At 51.8% G+C, this 25,044-nt stretch overlaps 4 protein-coding genes across 4 annotated transcripts; 2 read left to right on the forward strand and 2 right to left on the reverse strand.

Moving 5' to 3' along the window:
* The first annotated feature begins 3,710 nt into the window (after positions 1-3,710).
* LOC34618976 (dolichyl-diphosphooligosaccharide--protein glycosyltransferase subunit 1B) lies at positions 3,711-8,772 on the forward strand. Its single transcript, XM_026335930.1, has 11 exons — positions 3,711-4,223; positions 4,397-4,519; positions 4,783-5,050; positions 5,419-5,591; positions 6,052-6,267; positions 6,572-6,820; positions 7,230-7,416; positions 7,512-7,788; positions 7,965-8,096; positions 8,372-8,540; positions 8,653-8,772. The coding sequence occupies exons 1-11, from the start codon at positions 3,711-3,713 to the stop codon at positions 8,770-8,772; spliced, it is 2,427 nt and encodes an 808-aa protein (XP_026191715.1).
* Positions 8,773-9,981: 1,209 nt separating this feature from the next.
* Positions 9,982-12,349, reverse strand: LOC34618975. The gene is made up of 5 exons (XM_026335931.1): positions 12,192-12,349; positions 10,751-10,835; positions 10,509-10,658; positions 10,255-10,335; positions 9,982-10,095 (listed from the first exon to the last, which is right to left on the reverse strand). The coding sequence occupies exons 1-5, from the start codon at positions 12,347-12,349 to the stop codon at positions 9,982-9,984; spliced, it is 588 nt and encodes a 195-aa protein (XP_026191716.1).
* Positions 12,350-15,360: 3,011 nt separating this feature from the next.
* Positions 15,361-21,392, forward strand: LOC34618974 (importin beta-like SAD2 homolog). Its single transcript, XM_026335933.1, has 11 exons — positions 15,361-15,391; positions 15,694-15,758; positions 16,189-16,245; positions 16,408-16,685; positions 16,868-16,926; positions 17,419-17,928; positions 18,414-19,140; positions 19,466-19,811; positions 20,276-20,448; positions 20,615-20,944; positions 21,065-21,392. The coding sequence occupies exons 1-11, from the start codon at positions 15,361-15,363 to the stop codon at positions 21,390-21,392; spliced, it is 2,904 nt and encodes a 967-aa protein (XP_026191718.1).
* A 2,533-nt stretch (positions 21,393-23,925) lies between these two features.
* Positions 23,926-24,337, reverse strand: LOC34618973 (small nuclear ribonucleoprotein F). Its single transcript, XM_026335919.1, has 2 exons — positions 24,256-24,337; positions 23,926-24,092 (listed from the first exon to the last, which is right to left on the reverse strand). The coding sequence occupies exons 1-2, from the start codon at positions 24,287-24,289 to the stop codon at positions 23,926-23,928; spliced, it is 201 nt and encodes a 66-aa protein (XP_026191704.1). The 5' UTR covers positions 24,290-24,337.
* Between the last annotated feature and the right edge of the window lie 707 nt (positions 24,338-25,044).

A 25,044-nucleotide genomic window follows, 5' to 3' on the forward strand; every position in this document is an offset into this window, starting at 1 on the left:
ATCGAATATACAGGCCCTATTTTGTTTTCTACACTGTAGACAGTGCGCCCGCGGAGCGTGAGAGGCTGACAAGTTTTTTTAGTAGATCGAGGCGCAGTATACGGCATTGAACCGGCGTTCCTGTGAAGGCGGCTGCGCGCCTTAAGGTAGAGACAAGCCTATGCGAAGTCTCCACAGAGCTAATGTAGCAGCGGCTAGTTTAGCCAGGCATCTATCTTGGGGGCGACAGAAGGAAGTCAATTTTAAAAAGCGGAAGGGGCGGCGACCGTTGTATGCTTCGTGCATCTTCGCCTTGCGACCTCTTTCCAAAACACTCAGCAACGAGTGAAGCATTTAGGTCGAAACAAAAAGGAGGGGTGCTTTGCACATCTTCCTCCCGTTTCTGGCCCCCAGAAGCATACATCTTCTATGTTAGTGTGGGCCAGCTCATTGGGGCTAGGACTTGCTCTAGGGTAACCTCTATGCGTCATGTGCTACGATACACTTGAAATTTTCTACCACAGGGGGCTCCCAGCTCACGAGGAAGGGAAGCCACATGGGATGTCTAAGCAGCTGTTCGTCCGTGCTTTCCTCCTCTTTCTTCCACGACCGTAACATCCCCCTGGGGTCCCCCCGAGTGTCAAGAGATCATCTAGTTATATTTGACTATGAATCAGTAAATAAGCGCCTAATTGGTTTGTCTTTTTTTCTCTTTCGCTAGCTCGTATATGATGTTTATTGCACAGTCCAGCTGGCCCGATACAAATAAACGCACTGTTGTGTTCACGGGTAGTCGTTGCTATGTACAACTAGCTCTCAATGCTCAGAGTAGCTAGATAGTTCAGCTGTGCGCACCCTAGCTGTCCTTTCTTCTCATGTCAGGGCTCTGAGAAGCGCAAGTAGGGATAAAGGGAGCTCTTTTGAAGGGCACTCAGTAACTCTTTATAAAGACCCTATTGAGCCAGGAGTATGTGTGTTCTTCATGAGATTTCAGATGGAGCGCTACGGCGCGTAGCTGCACTGTCTAGCCACACGGAGCATTCACAGTGAGGTACTCCTAGGATCAAGTGCGAACCTACACCATTGCGTCTTTTTGCACCGCGCTAACGCTACGCTGCAGCTGATGGATATACAAACCGGCAAGCCAATAAGCCATGCAGTTTCTTGATCAATTCGTGGTTAATATTACGTATAGCGAAGAGCTTCCAGGTGTAGCGTGGCCAGATACAGGACTCTTGATTTGATGGATATTGGGGTCCCCACAGCACTTTTGGAAAAATTCAGACCAGAGCATCAGGTAACACTGTGAGGGCCGATGGGTCGTTCTCTTACTTGGTCTTTACTGCCCTCTGCACACTCGGGAGACGGAAGGCCCCTCCTGCACCTTTTGGCGCTTGGCAAAAGAGCCCCTACCAAGACATTGTGGCCTAGAGAGGGCACAGACAACGCTCTACACTGCCATGCCTGGCAAAGGGAACTGGTGGCGGCTATCTTAGTAGGAGACATTTTGAAAACAGCCTATCCTACCGCCCACTGAGCGCACGTGTGGCATTAAAGAGCCTCATCGTGCTTCACAGGGAAAGCGAGTGACTATCAGGAGACTTGTCATTGTCATACAACAATTCACTGGAATGTAATTGGTAGCAATCTTCTTTCATTGCCTGGTAAACGCGGAGGATAAAACTTTCACGCCTCATTCAGTCGATGCGCACCAGTTGCCTATGGTACGCACATCATTGCTATTTAATTGAAGCCAACGAAAGCCGATTTCTGATCGCCCCCACCAGTGAACTGGCCTCGTTTGCAGATTGGCAGCAAGAAAAGTAGGCAGACTACCTGCCAGCCCCAATATACTACATCCTTGGGTAGCTCAGCCTTCGCGCCTGTGTCTCCTGTGATTTATTAGGCTAGTTGCTCCTTCCAATACACGTGCGTCTCTAGTGGGTTTCTGCTTGCAAGGTCGGTCGCCAGCACTACAACGCAGGGACTGCAGCCCATAAAAATTGTCAGTACACGCTGCCTTGCCCCTTTCAAAGCCCTTTAGAGTCATGTTCCCACCAATAGTGCTGCGTCCGCGAGTGCCTCCCACTTAATGCCCTTCTTCATTTATCCCGTCGAGTGCCGTTGACAAAAGAAACCCTTTCGTTCGGTCTCCTCCATGTGGACCTCGAGCTGCTACCAAAAAGCATTAGCTTTCATGCTTAGAAAGCCCCCAAGGCCGGGAGAAACCCCAGCACGCATGGGGGAGTAAGCGCGGAAGGGAGACGAAGCGTGCACCTGCCCCTCCTGAGGAGTGTCAGCTCCTTGGATTTTTTGCAACTTCCACCATTACACGGGCTGTGCTAGAGTGAGAGGAAATAGGCGCATGTGAATAGGAGAGACACACTCCTTGGAAGGAAAAGTATGGTCATCTGGACCTACAGCCTAGCTTGGATTCAGCGATATTGGTGAGAGAGAAGCATCTGATGAAGCACGTGCCAGCGGCGCTTCGCCCCAAGAAGCCGTATCAACCAACTGGGTGTGGCTCTGGTGGAATGGGCCATATAGCTACCTCTTGGTAAACGCCTAGCACACAAGCACAGGCGTACCCAGGTGGGCATGCCCGGCCTTATTCGTGGCGCTGTACGGATACATGGAAGGTTGGCTGAACCATTAGTAAAGAGCCGCCTTCAGCCCTTACTTGGCTTCGCGAATCGTAAGGACCCTCGAGATACCCAATGTCACGGGAGGGGTTGAAGGCAAATGACCCTCTGGCGGCATAAGGGCAATCCGGAAGGCCGTTAAGCTTGAGGGAACCCCCTTGGATAATGCCGAGCCTCCATTGCACGCACCTAAAATCTCATTGGTGCCTATTAAGGGGGCATTCCGAGAAACCACAAAGGCGGGGACCTATGCGACTCTAGTGTAACACCTGTCTGTCCTGGCCTGCAGTATCGGGCACGGTTAACGCAGGCCACTCACTGAAGAATAGGACGACGAAGGACCCCTTAGCGCGGAACGTGGGTTTTAACACCGTATAGAGAGAGGGGTGCTCGTTAACACAATCCAACGCTCAGTCTCTGCAGCGTGCAAGATGCCTCGGGTTGAGGCCACGGTAGCTCCTCAGCCGCCTCCCGATACCGCCTTCCTGAATCTGGCGCACAGCATCCCCTGTTTCGTTTATTTAATTGATTCTACTTTATTCCGGTGCCATGATACGCTTTTGTACGGCCGGGAGTGTTGATGTGTACAACCCCTCTCCCGACGGCACCCCGCGATTTCCCGGGTGGCTGTCTCAGGGACCGCCGAGCACTTTCGTTTCTTTCCGTTGCTGGTCTCTAGAAATCCGCCACTGCCTTTGCCCCTCGTGCTAGAGAGGTCTTTTATGCGGGGGCATTAAGAGGCATCCTGGGTGCCGGCGGAGTTGAGCCTTGTAGGGCACCTCCTCGCTCTGCGCGCATTCCAGGGCGTCGGTACAGCGGATAGAGGCCTCCTACAAATCGAGTTGCCGCGAGCTGTGGCATGCAGCTTCACACTCTGTAGCTTCTGGACAGCGCTCTAGGCTGCTGAGCAGTCTTCGCAGCCACTTGGACACCCCTGTCTACTAGCATCGGAATTTCCCACAAACTCCCGTAGCCTTGCACTTCCCTCTGGCGAACGACCTTTTGTGCGTCTTTGGCGTACTGCCGGCCGTGCACATAGCCACCGGCGGCAACACGTCATGACCTCTGGCCCCGAAAGACGCAACGCAAATGACCTTAACTGCTCATGCGAAAGGAGGGTTTCCCCTGGGGAAGGGAAGCGCAACTGCAGGCTCAGCTTGTGCAGGGGCTCAGTGCAGCACCTTGTTGCGTATTTCAGAAAAGCGCGTGCAAGACGGCGGCTCCCGAGTCAGGCATAGAGGCGCAGAGATCCATGTGTCATCATCTTCCGGGATGCGGAGGGGGCGACGCCATGCGCCTTTCTCTGCGCAACTGGGAATGGGGTTTGCGTCAGTGTGTCTTTTATTCTTACTCGCAACAGCGCTGTGCGCCACGTGCGACTTCGCTTTCGAGGATACGGAGATCCCCCAAATCGCCACAGCGACCCTACCGCTGCCCAGGCCGTCTGCCGCCACGGCCTGCGCACTGCAGCACCTGAAGCAGCAGCAGCAGCTCCTTCTCGCTCTTGAGCAGCTGCATGCCTCCGCTAGCAGCCGACTCCTGCAGGATTCTGCCCTGACCGCTCTCCATGAGGCCATCAAATCGGCTGTCGTGGGCGAAAAGGTGCGTTGCTCGTACCAGCAGGCGCCCTCACGCGGTCTGTCCGTTTCCTGGACTGCCAGCTTCCCACTCTACCTCATAGCAGCAGAGGTGTCAAGTAAGGTCTTCTGCCGCTGCCGTATCCTCGGTGGCTCCCCCAAGCCTCCCCGTGGATAAGCTGCTCGTTGTCTGCACAGGTGGTGCGGCTTCTCAAGTTTGACCGCATTGCGAAGGTCACTGTGCAGCTGAAGCTAAGAAACACAGGGAAGTCTCCAGTTTCTGCTTTTTACTTCGTTCTGCCATATTCAGAAGCCACTCAGGTGAGGCTGCTGAAGCTCCTGAGCGACCCTAGGCGATGGGGAGCAGCACGTCAGCGCCCTCCCTTCCCTCCCCTCTCCCTCCCCTCCAAAACTGGCTAGCTCGCTGCTCAGAAGGCTGTTCGCATGCAACTAGTTGGCCGCTGGCGGGCGGTCTCTCTAGAGACTGTTCGCTGGCTTCCTTCAGGGCTTGCAGGCAGCTGGCGCATCCTGAACGTTCTGAAATGGAATTTTACACTGGATGGGAATCGGCGGCTGTGTCGCAGCTAGGGTGGGCAGGAGCCGCTACTTTGGAGGGCGTCCACCTCCCCGTGGAATCCGTTTCGAAGGAGCGGCCAAGCATCAAGTCCTTCCTGCCGGCAGACTGGACGTCGAGGGCTCTCTTGATTGAGGATGTGGAACGCCACCTGGTGGCTGCTAGCGAGGGTCGTGCCGCCTTTAGCTCCCCCTGCTCTTCCCAGGTGTTCAGAGTTAAACTGGCAGAGCCCTTGGGAGCTTCCCAGGCTGTACAGGTGGCCATCTCATACCACCTTGGTAGGACAAGGCTCCCGTCTCGGAAGAGCGCAGCCTTACATTCCCCGAGCCCTCTGTAGCTGAAAGGTCCAGGCAGACCTCTGCTGCCGCAGATGGTGCTGAAGGGACGCAGGCAGGCAGGCAGGGAGGCAGGGAGGCAGACAGACAGGCGGGCCTAACGTGCAGACACGCCTCGGTTGAGACTCGTTGCCCTTGTAGGGGAAGGAGGGGAACGGAGAATGGCGGCAGGCGAAATGTCTTTAGAGGGGCGGCCTAAGGCATGCTCCTCCAGGCGCTACTTTTCTGGAGGTTTTAAGTTGGTGGCTCCCATGTTGGGTGTGATCACGCATGCTGCGACCCCTTTCGGTGGTGGTACTGCTTCGCTGCAGGACGGCCCTACCAGCCGCTGCCTCAGGCGGTCGACCTCGAGTTCATTCAGTCGGTCCTCTTCGCCACCTCCTCCAACTGGCCGCTTCCATATCCAGCGCTGCGCAGCTCTGTCGCCTTCCGGCTGCCCCCTCAGACGACTCTGGGAGAGGCAGGGGAAATGCGCATGCAAAAAGTGAGCCTCACAGGCTGATCGGGGGGGAGGGTGCAGCAAGGTGGGGCACATCCTAGGGGCTAGATGGTGTAAGAACCCCTGCGGACTCTCCTGGTACCAAGGCGATACGTAGCCGGCGGCAGTGTGCCGCGCGTTGCAAGTCTTTCTGGGCGCCAGCATGCGGTGCCTAACACCTACCAGAGCGCTGTAGGTGGGAATGAAGCGTGGTGTTGAGAGAGTAGCGTAGGTGCTGGGGAGTGTGGAAGGCTAGATTTGGGGAGATGGCAGGGCTTTCGCATTCTACAACTATATACAAAGCTTTGGCTGCCTCTTGTAGGGCTCGTAAGCACTGTAGCTTATGCGATAGCCTTGGGAGTCTTCCCCCAGCGAATGAAACGATCACCTCGGGGTGTGGGGGTGGGTGTGTATGTGCTTGCTGGCTGTGAGCTGTATGCATCTGGTGCTGCTTCCGGGTGCGCAGAAGGGATTTCGGAAGCTCGAAGACGGAGTGTGGGCCTGGGAATCCCAGGAGACTATCCCGCCGTTGGCGGTGGTGCAGCCGTTTGCTCTTTTGTTTCCCCTGCCGCTCCATCTGGGCTACGTGGTCTCCATGCAGCGGTTAGTCGTGGTTTCCGTGCAAGGTGCGATGGCAAATGAAGAGCTCTTTAAGATCCACAACGATGCGGCTTACCAGAAGGTAGGGCAGTGGGGGCACCGGCGCGCCTTGTTTCTTCAGTGCCTGTGCGTGTTGATCTAGTGGGCAGTTCGCAAGGCTGTATACGCGTAGGCAGCCTCTTAAGCGGCAGGAAGTGCCACGACGCTCAGGCGGGCCTGAAAGCCCAACATGTTGTACATACCTCTGTGCGCACCAGAGATTTAGGGGGGCCCCCCGTAGACCTCAAGTGCAGGCGACAGACAGACCACGGCATGCCTGCTGAGTTCGCTTGTTTCCACTTAGGAAGCTGAATAATCCGGCGTAAGGCTCTTGCTTGTTGGCTCAGGGCGCTTTCAATCCCATCAGCATCGCATTGCTTCAGGGGCTAGCCCCTGGCACACCCCGTCTAGCGCTAGCGCTTGAGGATGTGCCCCGAGGGAAGCGTGTCCCGAGCCACGTGCTGTTCGATCTGCATGCACATCTACCAGCGGATGTGTATAACCTGGACGTTGCTGACATCGCTGGCAACTTGACAAGCACCTTTGCAAGCCGTACGGTAGGCCCGAAAAATACTCCGCTTTCGACGCATCTCGAGGTGAGAGGCCACACGCAGAGTCTCGGTTATTTCCCTTTGCGGGTGGCAAGCCTGTGCATCCTTGCAGCCGTAAAGTCTGCCCTTGGGGACCCCTGCGGTGACACACGTGCTGCAGGGGGGCGCTCCTGTAGGTAACAGGGATAAAGGGTTCGTGTGTGCACGGGGCCGGGGGGACGGCCGGCGTAAAACGCAGTCCACTTCGTTGGAAGACCCCCTTTCTGGCGTCATCCTCTAGGGTCACCTCCACTTCGCTCCCAGTAACGCGGAGACGCAGGAAACGCTGTGGCTGCGCTGTGTTGCATCGCTGACTCTCAGAGGATGAATCAGCAGATGATTGACGCTAAGGGGGCGCTGCATGTGTGTGTCTGTGTGTATATGCGTCACATGCGTGGTCTGTGGGCCTCCGCAGGTCTGGCCGCGGTACCCCGTGCTCGGCGGGTGGAATTTCGATTTTGTGGTAAAGTACAACGTGCCTGCGAGCTCTATGCAACAGAATAGTCCGGGGAGCCAGACATTCTCGGTGCGCATCCCCCTCGAACCACCTTTTCCAGACGTCTACACCGAGGATCTCTCCCTCACGGTGGCTCTTCCTACAGGTAGGCGTAATGACCTTTCTGTCTTAACCGGCCGGCAGAGGATGCCTGCGGCACTGCCGAAATCGTTCGTTTTGCCGTTTCGTCCCACCACGCAGGTGCTACAAACGTCCGATACTCTTCCTCCATTCAGTTCGAGGCCGTCGAAGAAACACAGATAAAATGGTGGTTCGACGTGCTTACTACCCGCCCCGCGCTGACGGTGCGGTGGCACGCTCTCTCGGCCGCTCCCTCAGAGGGGGAGAAGCCCTTCCTCGTGGTGACCTATGACTATTTCTATCCGGCGAGCTTGGAGAATCTAAAGGAGCTCTTCGTGCTGGTGCTTGTTGCTGCTATCGCCATTGCGGCGTTCCTTCTCTACTCATGCAAATTCAGGTTCGCGCGGCTTGTAATGTAATCCGCTGGTAGGCTGCTGCATGCGATGCTGCGTATGATTCGGCTTCGCACTGTCGTGCAGCAGAGCGGTCAGGCTTCTGAAGGAGCAGTAGTGTGTGGTAGCGAGGGAGTGCGCATCAGCAAGGCACCCTGTTGATCATTTAATCTCTGCGCAGGTTCGGCACGTCAGAGGAGGATATGGCGGCTGCAGGCCAACAACGCGCCTGTGAGCATCTTGTCACGGATCTGGGACGTATAGCTGAGCAGGCTCTCCGCGCCGGCCGTAAGCATCTGCGCGCCACCCAGAGGCATGGAATACTACAGCTCAGAGACATGCATGTTAGGCGTACTATCTCTGCCGTGGCAACTGGGGCTCTCTCCCTCGGCTTTTCTCCCCGTAACAATTTGACGTTATCCGCCCTAAACCGTTTGGTACTGAGCACATCGCTTTTCATACGAAAAGGTAGTCACTGTCTTTTAATGCTGCCCCTGTACACGGCACCTTGTTTCCTGCGAGCGCAGAGGAGTACATTGATCGAATGGCGGTCGGCCGGGCAAAGCACCGGGGTGAATTGATCCACAGGGACCCCAGTGGAGCAGAAGAGTGGAGAAAAGCACACTACAGCCGCGAAGCAGCCGCTTCTGCTATATTAGAGACTGCTGCTCTGGCGGAGAGCTTCAAGGCCGGTTTCAAGAGCGCACTCTCGCGGCACCACAAGGCCGTACAGGCCCTTGTTACCGCCCAACCCGAGGTAAGCAAAGCACCACGTACCCCGTAACGCTCCGCGTCCTCCGCTTGTGGGCTTTCGGGCAGGTCGTTCTGCTTATTCTGCTTTGTCACAGTATGTCGCGCCATCTACTCAGGGGGCATGCTTTGAGCGGCGCATGCAATACGTTGGCATAAAAATTCACAGCGGAGCTCAGGCCCCTAGGTGTGCAGTTGGTAGTGGTGTGAGTTATGGTGGGAAACTTGGGGCTTATTGATGTGGGTCGTGTTCTCAGGGAAGAGGGCTACAAGAGGCGCAGCGGGAAGCAGAGTCAGCAGCAGAGCAGCTGCTTGCATACGCTGATCGGTGCAGCGCACTGCCGCCAAAAAAACCGTGCAACACTTAGTGGCACATTACAAGAAACCTTGTGAATACAGCGCGAGGCGACGGCTCCTTGGGGGCAGCCATATTTGACCGGCCACCGTCGGAGGGCCAGGCGGCGGCAACATGATGCACAGTGGCGCTCTCACGCGAGCCACAAGCAGTTCAGACAAAAGAAAAGCTTGGGCGGCATAGCCCAGCGACAAAACATGTATACACAGAGGGTTTCTCTGCCAAGGTCAAGCGGGCTTGTCCGTTTCAACGGGACCTACTGAATGGCATGTAGCGATACTCGCGCAATCGGTTCCCGCCAACTAGACTAACCAGGGTGCACTCCACGTACCACGCGGGTGCAGTGATATCCACCCAGCGCAGATGAGTGGCCAACACTCGGGAAGTTTGAGTGTCGCATTTTTCCCAGCGAGGAACTGCTCCCTGAATGCCCTCCTTTATACTGACGTAGGCGCCCGCCCGGGAGGTTCATAAACGCCGAAACGAAAATAATCGGGTGGAATAGCTAGCTACATTTTGCCTATGGTGGCAAAACAATGTCGACTGAAGTGCTCCCGCTTTACGGGTCCGTATGAGCCTCGAGGTCCTTGCAGAGTGCCTACAGCACTTTTAGCGCAAGAACTGCGCGGAATCGAGGCATTCTCATCGCCAACAGCTGGCCGTGGATTCTGAAAAACAAGAATAGCGCGTGCAGTGGAGAGTCAGACAGCCGCCGGCCTCGGTCATAGACGATGCGGTGCGTGTGTACGGTACGCACAGCAAAAGTCCAGTATGGCAAAGAACGCAATAGTATGCTTTAAAGCAGTGTGGTATCAACGCGAGAAGCAGGGCAAATCGGCAAATATCTCACTAGGATGGAGATCCTGGGATTTCACTGAACAGGCGCGGGTGATGCGCCTTGTGAAGGACTTCTAGATGGCGGCCTGCCGGCCACGTCATGAGTGTCCGCATCCGATGAGACCGCTGGGAGCCTCATTCTGTTATCACCACCCCACACAGGAGCAAGCAGCTGAGGGTCATGCACTGTGCCTCATTAAGAGTGGGGTGTACCAGGATCCAAGTTCCGGCGGTGCAGGGCAGGGATCGCAGCAGCTTACTCGGCGTTGACTGTGAAGTCTTTTGAGCAAAAGGACCTAGAAAATTCCTTTCCTGCTGCAGAGAGCCCTTCTGAAGGATGCGTGCAGGATTCGCTGGCCTCAGCTGCTGTCTGAGAAGCACGCAGTTGACTCGGCACGTGCGAGTGAGTGAGCTGGCTAGCTATCCATAACTACCTGGCTACGAACAGCCTGGAATGCTAAGGCCAGTCATGTCGGAAGAATTGGATTCGGAGGGCCGTAGCTAAATGGAGTTGATCTGGGAGGCGCACCTTGAGGGTTCTGATATACCGAAGGCAACACGCCTGATCCCGCGCGGCTGCTGTAATGCTACTCCACACCGAGGTCACCTCCTGCGGACCCATAGCAAAGGGGAAGAAAGCAGTCATTTTCGAGCTTGCTGCTTTGTTCGATGCAAATGTAGAGCTCGCTGATGCTCCTCTTGTGACTCGCTTGCAATACAGAAGAGATATTTTTTGGGTGGAGGGGGGCCTAAGAAAGACGCGTTCTTCACGGCAGGCCTCACTGTGTGCATGGCCTGAATGGCCGCAACCATCTCTCGTAGTTCTCGCAATTTATTGAGGGCGTGCGTCAGAGACTGGTCCCATTGAGACTCAGCCATGGCCCTAATGAGGCGCTGCTCTACAAATGCCAAGTCTTGACTCATCATGTAGAGCTGAAGAGAACGCACAACCACGCAGCAATCCACTGAGTAACCCTGCGGCGTTCAAACGCCAGTGTTGGCCCTGTATGAGGGGATGGACGCACCCTGTGTCCACTTGAGGCAATCGTGCCGTCCATTCCCGGACGCACACACGAACCCGTGGGGGGAAACCGCTTGTGGCCCGAGGCGCTGCATGACAAATATAGAATATAGGATATTTATGTGCATCCGTGGCTACACCACACCCTGCTGTTGGAGCTTGCGCAGAAGCAGTCACGCCAATTCTTAGCACATGTTTGGTGAGATGTACTTTGCTCAGTGCTGTGGACGAGCTGCACTTGAACGACGTACGCGGAGCAGCGCCGTGATTGCATCACCCTTTGCGTAGACACTCTCCTCAACCCGTTGAAATTAGATGCAGACCAACATGAAACAACTGGTGGCGTCTGGTTCAGCAATGGGCGGAGAGCGGTGGGGAACGAGGCTCGATTGTAAGGACGCCAGCCTGTAGGTGGGGTTTGTACACACGCACACACGAGAACGAGCCAGGAATGCAGGGCTTCACTAGCCCTTCCTGCCAGCCTACTTCTCCCAGTGGAAGCACAAAAACGTAAAACCCGGCTTACGGGGTTCATGAAGCTCGAGCTGGAATACGCGAATAGTGCGCAGTGGGCCGGCGACCACATGCTAGCTTGCTCTGAGGCAAGGATGTCTTGCTTATTTCCTGCGCTAGTTTCTTAAATTCCCTACTTACTATGATGCAAAACGTATATACCATCACGTAAAATTAATAAAAGAGAGTTTTCGGCTGACAAATACCTGTTTATTCAAGGCTCCCCGGGTGGGCGTCGCCAGCGGACGAGGAGGGCGAGCAGCTAAAAATCTGAGCGCTGCTTGCTGATTAGTCACTCACAACGAGCCAGTGTCAACGATCATGCATGAAAGCAAGAAAAAATCGGCGTCGGACCCGCCGCAAGGTCTCTTGACTACCAAGGGCCATCACTGGGGGTGAGAAGGCACGGTGGGGTTGGATCAGTGGGGCGGGGTAGACCACCACTGGCTGGCTCCCACTGAAGACTTACTTACCACCCATAGGTCCATTATAAATTTTATATTGCAATTATTTGTACCATAATCCCTCTGTTCCAAGACTTTCTTGTGGAGCTGCGTCGGGCTCATCACAAGGGAAGCAGATGCAATCCCAATCGGTCGCTTCCCTGTAGGTCGATAAACGGTGTTTTCGCAGTGCAGTTTGCACAGGTTACCGGCTCTTATTCAGTTGCCGAACTAACCACAGCCTACAATAGTGCTGTTCCCATACGGCATATGCTTCTTGCCGCTTTATGTAGGACGATGCTTCGGACGATCAGGAAAGCAAATGTCCGCCAAATGAGAAAGGAGACTACGTGGCACTTGCAGGAATACTCACGCTTTGAACACCACGAATTGTGGTAATAAAAGAGCATTAAGAAGGCGAGTGCCAGCAGGATCACAGGAGATGATCAAGGGCAAGGCACTGTTTGAAGGTGTCCTTGAACCTATTACACTTGGGCTATTGATAGGCATAAGACCCCTCCGATGCGTCGTCGCATACTGACAAACACTCGGCTTTTCTTTGCCTCGGTCAATTGTTTGCATGCAGGCAACGCAGAAATCAACTTCGTCTGAACATTTTTTAGAGAGTAGAGCACCCTTGCCTGCATTCTAATGTTCCCCAAGTTACCGAATCCCTCTTCGGTTTTGAACAATAGAACAGCACTGCTTACAGGCACACATCAACTGCATCATCTCCGTAGGGCTTGCATAGTCACTGCACTTATGACTAACAACTCTGTGGGTCTACTGTATTTGTGGTAACTCCTATTTCAGTGTCTTCCCAAGTGGACTCCAAATTTCTCTAAACATAAGAAGAAACATAGAACGACTCTAATCAAAAGACTCCCCCAAGCCGTTGGCCTTACTTTAAATTATTAGGATTACGGAAAAAAAGTGAAGTCTGAGGACTGTAATTGCCAGCCATTGGCCTGTAGCAGTTTAGCGGAAAGTCTCACAGCACACTCTTACAGCGTGGATAAGACCTTGCCGTATAACAAATAATACACAATAATAGCACGGCTACAGATTTAAGGCTCAACTACTGCTGGAAACTGCTTCCAGAAGATTGAGAACTCTATACAGAACTCGGCCCTCTACGCCTCTACCGCTGTATACTGTTTTTAAAGCTCCTATTAAGAGCATCCGATTTTTTCAGGTGTAGCCTGCACGTTTAACAATTGCTTTCGTGCTACCTTGCGCGCTCATTATTCCCCATCACGAGTTTCTTGAGCGGAGAGTGCCGTTGACTTCAATAGCCCACTAAATACACAAACTCTTTCGAAAAAGTAATTGCTGGAAAGTTTAGCATAGGGCCTTTTGGAACTATCTTTTAAGTATTCTCACATCTCTTGATCGCACTCACAGGTCGAATTTGTCTGTTATTCATTTTATTCTGAAAGGCCATTAAATGCTTCACCCTCTCCTGAAATCATAACATTTATCTGCTATGCAACACTTGTGACTTCCTGGTTGATGCACCTTCCGCAGTAGAACACACTGGATGCCTCATACTTTTCACTTGGGCAACTAAGGGGGGTCAGCCTCGAGAGCACGTATGTGTAATTATACCTGATGATAGCTGCTTAAATTGCTGGCATCTTTTTCCTTCCAAACAGGTACTACACAAGAGCCAATAGACATGCGCATTTTGTAACCCATTTAGTGGGGCAGTTGCATATTTTGAGAAATCCCTAGGCCTATACGGCTCATAAACAGTCTTCATGGTAACTCTACTGATTATCTGATTGAAAATACGCCAGAAATAATAATGTTGTGCTCACCATTTAGGCGCCATGCATGCATTTGCCTCGCCGTGCAACTGGACCAAGAAACGAGTGGCTCCCACTTGCCCCCACTTGCCAAGGGTGCATTGACATAAATATTGCTAATGCTATATGTTGAGAACGTTGACTCGGGTGGGGTTTTGTTTGCCTAGCGGTCACCGATTGAATACACGACGAGGTTCTGTCTCTCTGTTTTTATCCTAGGGCAGGTATTGCTTTGTTCCTTTTGGGGGAGCCAAAGATGAAGCTCCTCAATTCTTCTTTATGTGTTGACTTTCCTCTATTCCAGGGCGAGAAACTTCTGCAGTTCTAGCTATACAATTGTGCCCTGATGATTAGAGCTAGAAAGAACAACCCCGGACGTCTCCCGGGAAGTACCAGAAACTGAGTCGTTATTGAGATAGAATTTCTGTCCCCATGCGAGCCTCTATGCATGAATCACTAGTCTATCCTCTTCCATGGCGCTGTACCATACACTCTGGAAAACGGGTCATCTCCACCAAACCACAACCCATCAGTTCAAAAGAATATTTGTGTTACAAAACCTGACATAAAACATACTACATTGCATTAAGTTAAAGATGTAGAATTATACTAATAATCGACCCTTTTTCGTACCTTCTTCATTGCATTCTTGCTTTGCACTCTGAGAAGGACGGCCTCTGCAGTAGTCCATACGATGAAATATCACATTAGAGATAAGCAACGGGATAGTGTATCTGCAAGAGGCTACTTATATACTACACCCTTGTCGATGCCACTCGAAACAGTCTGCTTTGTGCTATGCCCTTATGTGTTTGCTTAGTTCTTTGATGCCGCATGCAGGAACGACAGCCCATCACTGGCGAGTTCATGCCTCTAGAAAAGTTGGTATTGAATAAAGGGCGATGAACACAAGTCCCTGGCCTTCTGAGCTATATACAAAGAATGGAAATAATGCGTCGCTTAGTACTTTTATGACTTTTTCGAAATAGAACTCCTACAGAGGCGCAACACTCCCCTTGCATGGAGAGCTTCCCCACGCCCCCCCTCGCTTAAAACGCTTTTCTAAAAACAAGCGGAATAAGCAGGAGTGTCCTTCAAAGCAAAACATTGGAGTTTGTTCATATGTCTATTCGAGCCTGCAATTGCTCGTCAGTCTATTCAGTACCGCCTCCCACTGGTGTGACCTCAAAGCCCCCAGAGTAGCCTTGGAGCGTTCAGGGCATCTTAATGGTACGTCCTCTCTACCATGTTGCAGCGCCCAAAAGCTCTGAGCATTATGCTTCTGGCGAATCTCGCCGGATTTAAGGAGCAGTGTGCAAGCCGCCGGCGCCAACGATGCCTAGTGGCCTGGACCCCGGTGGCTGAGCAGGAACTAATAGTCGCGTCTTTTAATTCTTTCCACAGGTTCATTCTCGTCTTCATCTTCGCCGCTCATGGTTTCATGCCGATGCATCTGGACAACGCCCAACACAGACCGTTTGGCGTTGTTTGCCTTGCCTCAAACCTCTTAGAACTGCAGATCTTCACTGTGATTCTTAAGAACCGAGTGCAGCGTCTTGCAGCCAGTGTTTCGGGAGGCGATTGCACCGAGTCTGTCCATGGTGCCCTGTGTTTTCTTCTGTTCCTTTCAGGTGGTCGAGATACATAGGAGCCCTTCAGTACCATTTGCCCACGGAACACTCGCCAAACCGTTGAAGCCAAAAACTGGCTTACGAACAACAGGAAGATAGCTTATAAAGAACGAGGCAGACCTAAGACTTTGCCGTCGAACGAAATACTTAGCGGCGACGTCAAACTTGGCGGCGAGCCAATTCGCTCAACATCTAGGGGAGAGTGGTCACTGATTCACCATGGCCGTTCAGCCAGAAGAGCTCTGCAAAGGTGAGAAAGGCAGCGGAGTGTGAAAAGAAGGGAAGCTCGCATATGCTTGGCTCTTTTTCTTCAGACCGTTCAGTCAAGTACTACTGCTTGCCCCTGCTCCTGAGAGTTGCCACGGTTCTTCGTATGCCGAGTGGAATTTATCTCCTTACTAAGCAGGGGCATATGCATAGAGCCTGGCGTGCTTGGGACTCAGAAAACTTGCCTCTCCGGATGAATTCATTTAGTGGATACTCCATATGCTAGCAGAAAGCACAATCCATAAGTTTTTTTTTGTTTTTTTTGCCCTTCTTGTGTTCCCTCAGTGCTGGAGGGGACGTACAGCCCAAATGCCGAAGTCCGCGGGCAAGCAGAGGCTTTCCTTAAATCAGTAAGAAAAGTGAAATGCATGTATTTCTAAGAAAGATGCTTTAACTGAACACAAGCTTTTTTTGGTACGCTTGTGTCTGCCAGGTAGTAGCATATTATATGTACATGTATACAGATATATATGTATATATATATATATACGCATGCACAGGATCTTGTATATGTGGTTCAAAGCATTCACTGCATGTCTTTTCTGTATCGATTTCACTTACTGTGAGTAAAAGAATTTCACTTTTACGCTTCCTCAACCTTGAAGGCTTGGCCAGGGTGACGCTGTGTTTCCGTTGAACGCCAACACGCGACCCAACAAACCGAGAGTATCAAACACCAGCTGTGCCGAGCTACCCTGTGAACTCCGGCTACGACAGCCTGTTGTGCTTGCTATCCGCTTCGAACGGTAGTTTCGTGGGTTGTGCTGGGTTGATGCACAGATCTCCCCGACGGAGGGGCTGCTGAGCGCCTTGGTGCAGATCCTCAGACACGACCAGGTAGGCCCTGCCGTCTTATTCTGCGCCCTCATTATATTTCTCCCCCTTTTTTGCTCGTGTGCCACTTTTGGTGCCTCTTCGTAGAGCGTTAGCCATGCGAGCCGCAGCATACGAACCAATGCCCTTTTTGGGTCGTTGTGTTGTCCTTCGTGTGTTTTTTAGGTGGATCTGCCAGTTCGCACTGCGGCCTCGGTGACGCTAAAGAACGAAGTTCGACAGCACTGGGAATCGCGCTCGGCAGATGGAGATGAAGGGGTTTCCTCTTCAGGGGCGTCCGCCTCTCAGGCTGGTAGCACGGGAGTGTACGGCGAGGAGGAGAAGCAGATCCTTCGACAGAGTTTGTATCCCATGGTTAAGGAGCTTGGTGGGCAGGCCGCCCCCGTCAGACTCCAACTGATTGAATGCATTCGGATCATTGCGCTGCAGGATTACCCAGAAAGGTCAGCACCTGCTTTCCGCATTCGTGTCCAGTCTCCGCTGATGTGCTTTTATTGAATACATCTAACCCTCTATAACGGAAAAATCGCGGTCAGCAAGCGGCTATTGTGTTTTCCCTCCTGCAAAGCACCCCAGCAGGGCTGCACAATTTTGCTCCTGTTCGCTATGCGTTGGCTTTTGCCAGGTGGCCTACGATCCTGGACGAGGTTTGCGCGGACTTAGGTCCTTCAAATGACGCATGCCGCCTCTTCAGCTCCTTGAGTGTGCTAAGGAAGCTGGTGGGAGCGTATGAATTCAAGGGCAGAGACAGCCGCAAGGCCCTAGATGGCATAATAGACAGAACGTGGCCTTGCCTTCTGCCCACTGCGGCAAGACTAATCAAGGAAGGTGGCCCCGAGAACTTAGAGGCCATGACCCTCTTCAAGCTCGCCCTCAAGATCTACTGGTCCTGCACGCAGCTATGTCTTTCAAACTCTCCTCTCGTCGTCTCCACAATGGATACTTGGTTTGAGCTCCTTTCCACGTGCATCAAGCTCCCTGGTACACCAACCACGCACGCCATAGCTCTGATCAACAAAAGTAGTAGCTGGGTTCCTATGGGTGCACTGGTACTTCTGCACTCTATTTAGATGTCGGTTTGTGTGTGTGTGTGTGTGTGTGTGTGTGTGTGTCATCTCTTCCACTAATGGCGATATGCTTGCCGGTGCTGTCGATCCTGAACTGCTGGTGCAACAGTTCCTGCGTCCCTTTTGGCAAATTTGTCTACCGAGGAGCGCAGTCAGCTGCCCGTCTACAAGGCGAAGAAATGGGCTCTACAGATCGTTCAACGCGTGTTTACGCGCTTTGGAGATCCAAAAATGCTAAAGAGGGAAAGGTCGGGACCAGTGAAAGAAGGGCATGAAGTTGCCAAGGCGTTTGGAACACATTTCATCGACACCTGGTCGCGGCGGCTTACGGAGGAGCTGCTGGTGATACTGCAGCACCATGCACAGCAGCAGCAGCTGGAGGCTTGGATGTCTCCTCGGATGCTGAATCTCGCATTACAGTATCTTTCACGTGCTGTCGAGTGCGCGGCTCTGTATACCCCAGTCATTAAACCTCACGGGGTCTTCCTTGTCTTCCAGGTCTGCCTTCCTCTTATGCATTATTCCCAGGACGACGCAGAAACCTGGGAGACAGAGCCAGTAGAATTCATCAGGAGGCAAAGCGACCCCCTTGAGGCCTTTTCTCAACCTCGTGAAGCCGGTAATAGCAAAATGACAGCTTTCTGCTGTGCTTTCCTGCCTTCTCCTCCCGCACTACATTTCTTCCTAATTTCTGCTGTGTTTGTAACCCTTTCCGCCATTTGTGATCCTTTTGTCTCATTGATCTGCCATTGTTGGAACTTTGAGGGCGTCACTCCAATGATATGCATGCTGAAAAGCTTTGTCATCGTGCCTTTGTTAGAGGACCACGCTATGGACTTCTCTTCCGTCTGCAGATCGTGTACATTAGCGCGTATACATGGACATATTGGTGCATGCACAAGGATTGTGCATCATGAATTACATGCTTGACGTTCTAGGCAGCACCGTTCTGCTTGGTCTTATAGAAAAATAGCGCCGGTTTTCGTAATATTGATTGTGCGGTGTACATGTGGCGGCGGGCTTCCTGCCGTGTGCTTTCGAAAGTGGCATGTCCGTCGATACACAGTGCTACTCTCTGATGTCGCTCTATTGTGCTGTTTTCAGCAATCGAATTTATAAAAAGTTTGGTTCGGTATCGCTCCAAGGACTTCCTGGAGCCAATGTACATGGCGGTGCACAGGGTATGTGCTGAATACCAGCAGGCTGTGCAGTCTAGATCTCTCACAGAAGACATGTTTAGGGCAAAGGATGGAGCACTGATGTTGGCTGGAGCCGTGTGCGATCGATTGACCTCCAAAAAGCGACAAGCCCCGATCGAGGGGATGCTGTCTAGCTTCGTCTTGCCTGACTTGGGTTCTCCGAATAAGTTTCTGCGCATGAGGGCGTGCTGGGTATATGAGGTGTTTCTAGAGAGGGTCAACACCTGGCACGAGCCGGCGGCAGTTGTGGAAGCGTATAACCGGATGCTTGCACTCTTGGGTGACCCCGAGCTGCCTGTAAGAGTGCAGGCAGGTGTGTCTATAAAGGCGTTTTTTGATTTGGATCTGCCGGAGCTGCAACAGGTCATCGTGCCCAATTTGAAGTGGCTAGCTGAGCGGCTGTTTGTTCTCATGCAAGATATCGATCACGACCAACTGGTTACCACGCTAGAACAGCTTGTGGCCTCCAATGAGCAACACATTGCACCGCTAGCTAAAGACCTCACTGCAGCGCTAGCTACCGCGCTACTTGCCATGTTGAACAGAGAGGGTGCAGCACAACGGAACAAAGACGAGGACGCAGAAGACGATGCCGCCTTCGCGTCCATCGCCGTCATGAGTACTCTCAAGACGTAAGCCCGTATTTGCTTGAGATTGAATCGCTTTTGGCCGTTGCTTCTTCACTACTCGATTTTGGACGTGTCTGACCTTCTACGGACGAGGGCGTTGCGCGAAATGCAACCGCTTTCCAGCATAGTTGCGCTGCCTTCGTTCCCTGCCTCGCTCAATGTGCAGTGGCTCTCAAGGGCCTTTAATGGAATGGTTGGGCAGCTCCTGTGAGCATAGATGCGCAGCGTTATCCGAATGAAACTTCTGAATCTCATCTATCGCAGCAAGAAAAAAAAGGAGGGGGGCGGGAACAGTGGATCTGCTTTGTGGACCGTGTTGGATTTTCAGGGTGTTGGGTGCAGTGACTGAGACCCCGCACGTCTATTCTGAGATTCTTCCGGATCTCTTGCCAGCTCTCGGTGTGTTGGTGTCCCCCGATGCCGTGGATCACTTCGAGGACACGCTGGAGATTCTTTCTTACTTCACCTTTTACCTGCCTGCTCCGTTCCCACCAAGTGTATGGGCGTTCTTCGGTGCCCTCTATCAAGCAGTCTGCGGGGGCTCAACTGCAAGTCGGCCGCTGCCTGAGGGCATGGAAAGTGGCTGGGCCACTGATCACTTAGAGCAAATGATGCCCGTTCTCGTGAATTTTATCTCAAGAGACCCTGACACTTTTGCAACAGGCATGACAGAGGCCAGCATTCCTTATCCTCAATGCATCTATCGCATGGCGCAGATCTGTGTTGAAGACAACGATGAGGCAAGCCAGCAGTCTCCACCGTCCATTGCTTCAGCCAGTGACCTCTTCGCGCGGCTCACGGATTTTGCTCCATAAAAAATGCTTTCGTTTTTGGTCTCGTTCTCCCCCCCCTTCTCTATTTTGAGTCATCGCTACCTTCAGGTCGAAGTAAAGAATTTTGAAGGGAGCAGCATATATATATATATATATATATATATATATATATATATATATATATATATATATATTTTAAGAGTTCCCCCTTCAAACCCCTCCTGTTGTCGGTTGGTGCTTGTCTGTAGGTGGAAGCGTGCACCGGGCTGCAGCTACTGTCTGCGCTGCTCGTGGGGTCTGCTACTAGGCGTTCCATCGACTCTCTGCTGGAGCCGTCTCTCCATCTCGTGTGGTCCTGGGTGCAGAAGGCGCAGCAAGAGGCTGAGGCCGTGGATAAAGCCACCAAGCGCGCCTTTATTCTATTTATTTCCTCCCTTCTGGTCTATGCCCTGGAGCCGTCCATTCAGCTCATGCAACAAAAACAAATTCTGGAGCCGATTCTCTCATTTGTATTCGAGAACGCCGGTATTGTCGAGGCGTAAGGCAGGAAAAGCGTGAATGTGTTTGAGTCCGCTTATTTCTGAAATTTCGGGGTGTATTCACGTAGATGCATGGAAGTAGAACCCGTCCAGATTTTTCCTGAATGCCGTGTGGCGGTGCCCTTCCGGTATTTGCGTTTTTGTGTGTGCGTTGTCCTTTCGTAGGTATGAACAGCGCAAGACGTTCGTGCTGGGTTTCGCACCTCTTTTGCGCTCAGTCGCGTCTGCGCCTGCTCAGTGGCCTCAGTGGTTGATGCAGAATGTCGAGGCTCTAGTGCCTATATTAGCGTCTCACGGAATCGCCTTACGAGGTTTGAGGGATAAGGCAGAGGATGGAGCGGCAGACAGCGACATTGGGTCGGATAATGACAGTGAACAGAGTTTAGACGACACACAAGATGCACAGCTGCACGCAGCAACGGAATCTATTTTACAAAAGCTTGAAGCGGAGTGGGATGATGAAGACGACGAAGACTGGGACGCTGATCTTGATGGGTAAGACTTCCAGTTGCACCAGAGCGAATGTACCACTAGTTGAGCAACAATGGGGATATTTTCAGGCCGACAAGAACACGTTACAGTGATGCTTTGAACGGAGCTGGTTTCCTGACGCAGTGACGATGCTGGTTTGAGATTCGAACCGTTAGAGTCGATAGACGAACTGAAAGTCTTGAGAGAAGCCCTTGCACTGTTGCCGCCGGAAGCCGCGCAAAAAGTGCAAACTGCACTTGGCCCCGAGGGGCTAGAAAAACTCGTAAGCTCAAAAAAAGGGGACGCCTTCATAGGTGCGGCTGCTGAAGTTCTTGTCCGTGAGTGCTGTTTATCGCGGGGGGTGACCTTTTTACAAGCGCTCTTATCGAGTTGTCCAGTCTTTCCCTGTGCGTCTTTTTTGCATCAGAATGCCGCTTTGACGGATCCTCCCCCTCTCCAACCTTCTCAGTAACATGGACAGCTCTCTTTCTAAAAGGCAAACCAGGCGGCAATCATTATTTGAGGGTCATACCCTTCAGCCGGTTCTCGGCCCCTCACGTCTGTCTTGGGGAAAAATATAGCGCGTACCAGCTGAGGAGCTTCCTAAAGGCCTGAGGAATGCGGGGGTGCCAGTTTGCTTGAATTTTATTTTCGATGTATACGTGTGCGTTCATTTCTCGGTATTTTGGTTCCCATCGACATGATACCGCGCATTTGTTATTCAACAGTACCAGTCTTTCCGCTCGAGTTCGGGCGTCAGTTTATGTCGAGAGTCTGCTTGGTTTTTGTATGAAAGAGCGCACATGCAGTTTCTGGAAGCACATTACGCAGCAACAAAAGTGCATTTTTTAAAAGCAAATAATATGCAGACCTGAGCTAAACGTAGCCCGACTAGGGCAGCCGGGCTTTTCGCGTGCCTAAATGCCCGATTCGTCATTGCACTCATTCGCTTACTCCTTCACCGAAGTAAGCACAGTAGGATAGTAACAGTTCAATAGCTTAAAGTGAGTGACTAAAAATATACAGCAGCAACGTCTGGGCGGGGAAAGTGACATGCCAGAAGAAGTGGTGCAAATGCAACTGGGTAATTACCTCGCGAGCACGGCGTACACCCAAATCATTGGTGCACTGCATGAAACCCAAAACGAAACATTTGGGTATAGAAATCTTCACTATTTGTATATAACTACAGTGGGGGCATGGTAAAGGTTTGCTATCACTGCTTGACGCTGCAAATCTGTTAGATCCTTCTTAAGGATCGCCTCAAGACCGACGCCTTCCGGGTGGACTGCTTCAAGCTCCCTTAGCTTCTCTTTAGTCTGCATCAACGCAGTTTGCAGCACATTGACACTTCCTTTTCCCATATTTGAGACATGCACTACATGCATTTAACTAACTGGCCTGGATTGGCTCCTGGGAAGCTATGAAGGCGATTTGTTTAGATACAGCAACTTTTCCAAGACTCCCCCCTTAACTACTTTACAAATGCTGACTATCAGATCGGGTGGTTAAATGGCTTTATACTAATTCATTCACTTACCCTTCGAACAAAATAATCTCGAAAGTTCAGGTTCTGGAAGCTTCGGGCGGCGCGGAGCATCTGGCGATAGACGTGAAATTTAGAGGGGGTGCAAGACATGGAGAAAGCCTTCACATGCTGGATCCCAGGGGCAAAGTTGGTTTTCCTCGAAATTGCGGAGACAGCGGTGGAAAGCGTTGTTAGGACTGTACCTGCCATTGAAGCGTGTAGTATGAGGAGAGCAACTGTATGTGCAGAAGAGCTGAAGGTAGAAACCGCTGCTCTTAGAAGTGTTGATATAGCGTAAAGTGTAAACCTTAATACATTTCTATGAGATCTAAGCGCGAGACGAACTTGCAGAGCAGTGCCGAGTAGGAAGGTAGCACGGAAGTTGGCGCTGCGTCCCACGGGGTATTGAGGACACGTATACTGCTGCTCTCGCGGCTACCGCGAAGAAACGAATTTAGGTAAGATTGAAGGAAAGAACACTGCTGGAACCAAAAAAACTGGAAAGTGAGCGGCTGTATGGAGCTCTAGCCCAACAGCCCCACACGGAGGAAGCTGGAAGCTGGCAGCACTCCAAATAGATTATGCTGCCATCTAAGTTGGGTGACGTTACTGCATTCACATGCTCGTCGATTATATGCATTATACGAGTGCTAATGGGGATGAAGGAACACACGGCGCGAATTTCACATCCACAACGTTGCCCCACCTTGCTCCCTCGTGAACGACCGAATTTCGTAAATTCCGATATGATTGTCCATTCACTCTGTGGCTTCTACATACGAACACTCAGCACGTTGCAGCGACTACAGCGAGAGTTGTAGCGCAACCACACCCATTACGCGCTAATGCGCGCCTTCGTACTTCCTCGGTGCAACAGATTGATAATCGAGGCATCCGCCTCACCCAGGAAGGGCCTTGCACCTCTGTAACTTCAGCAACCCAGAACTGGAAAGTACCCACATGTACGTATCTAGCTCCTATATCACTCTGCAAATAATACCGATTAAGGAAAACGGACTTGAAACAATGCTTATTTCCTAGACACAAGGGGTCTAATACATACGTTGTCCCTGTACACTTGCATAGTGAGCGGACTATCGGAACCCACTGTATATGGGAAGAAAAGGGCAAGCATCTGTTGATTTTTGCTCTCCAACTAGCTGGACTGATTGCTTTGATGCTTCTCTATAATGCGTTATGTATGAGGTCGTCACTACCAGAATAACCCAGAAACAATATATCCTCTTGCTTCATCTTTCACGCCACACAAAAGAACTACTTCAAAATCTTCACATATTCTGTTAGCATCCGGCACGGCTCTTGCCACGGCTACAGAACAGAACAAAAGAATTGTTTTTTACTTCCCCTCGCCTTGTTACCGCATCAGCCTGCTAACTACTGCGGAATATAGATATACCAGGAAATGACAGTCAGATGTGAGCAGAAACGACGAAAAGAGGTGCGGAAAGATGCATAGCTAAGACGCCTCGTCCGCTTCATCCTCTCCCTGGACTTGCCTAATGTAAAGGACGTTGTTGCAGCGAATTAGGACTTCCCCTAAGCTGCCCTTGAAGCTTCCATCTACCCATTCCTCGCTGTTTAGAAGATGGATGTTCATATACTCGTCAAACGACTTAAGGTATCCTGAGTCAGAGGAAACGCAAAGTACACCCAACAGACCAGCAGGAAACAGGTTTTGGGTGGTTGGCTGAATACGCACCAATACAAGACGATGCACGTACATCAGCAACGTTCCGTTAGAGCCTAGCAAGAAATAGGTACGCAAACTCCTCTAGATTCGTCTTACCCTTGTATTCCATGCCCCACTTAAGCTTCACCATAACCTGCTTTCCTGTGAGAGACGTGAGGAAGGGCTTGGGGTTAAGGGGAGCAAGCTGATAAGGAAAAGAACGCAGTCCAGACAGGACATATATGCTTCACCATTTCTTCGGTTTTACAACAGGCAATACAGGCGACTGATCTGTGGAAATCGCACTCTGGGCGGAGGACTCACCGACATTGTCTCGTGCAGATTGACGGGGATTTCGACGTTCTACCACCCCCAAATTCGTTTCTCTACGATATTTTCTTTACTTCGCGTTTGGACTTGCGGAATGGAAAGAGATACCATCAAAGCCCCTAGAGCGATGGTCTGATAAGCACGCGCCACTGAGCCCCTACCTCCAGCTTGCCCTTGAGACTCTCCGCGTGTAAGAAGGTATCAAAAGGAAGTATCAAGAGAGGCAGAGGAGCAAAAGAAACACCCAGAGTAGAAGAACGCAGGGCCTGTGCAACCTGGTCATGAGAGGTATTGCATGCATCCGCATCCAACAGAGGTGTAGCAGTGCTTGTAGGGGAGGAGCCCCGTGCATCCGGAATGTACTCCAGCAAAAGTTTTGAATGGAAGTAACTAAATTAAATGCCCCTTTCATCTTCGTTTGACAGACGGATGCAGCACAGCGCGGAGTAGCGCCTCGATAACGCCGCAAACCACTTCCATCCCTTGTGAGCAGCACCATTCCAGCTTGGCCCTTCTGCCCATTTTATTCATTTCCCGTGATCTGTCTCATATTTATTCTACACGAAAAGCATCAGC

Source organism: Cyclospora cayetanensis, unplaced genomic scaffold (assembly GCF_002999335.1).
Source record: "Cyclospora cayetanensis isolate NF1_C8 unplaced genomic scaffold, CcayRef3 CcayRef3_contig_86, whole genome shotgun sequence".
Lineage (NCBI taxonomy): Eukaryota > Apicomplexa > Conoidasida > Eucoccidiorida > Eimeriidae > Cyclospora > Cyclospora cayetanensis.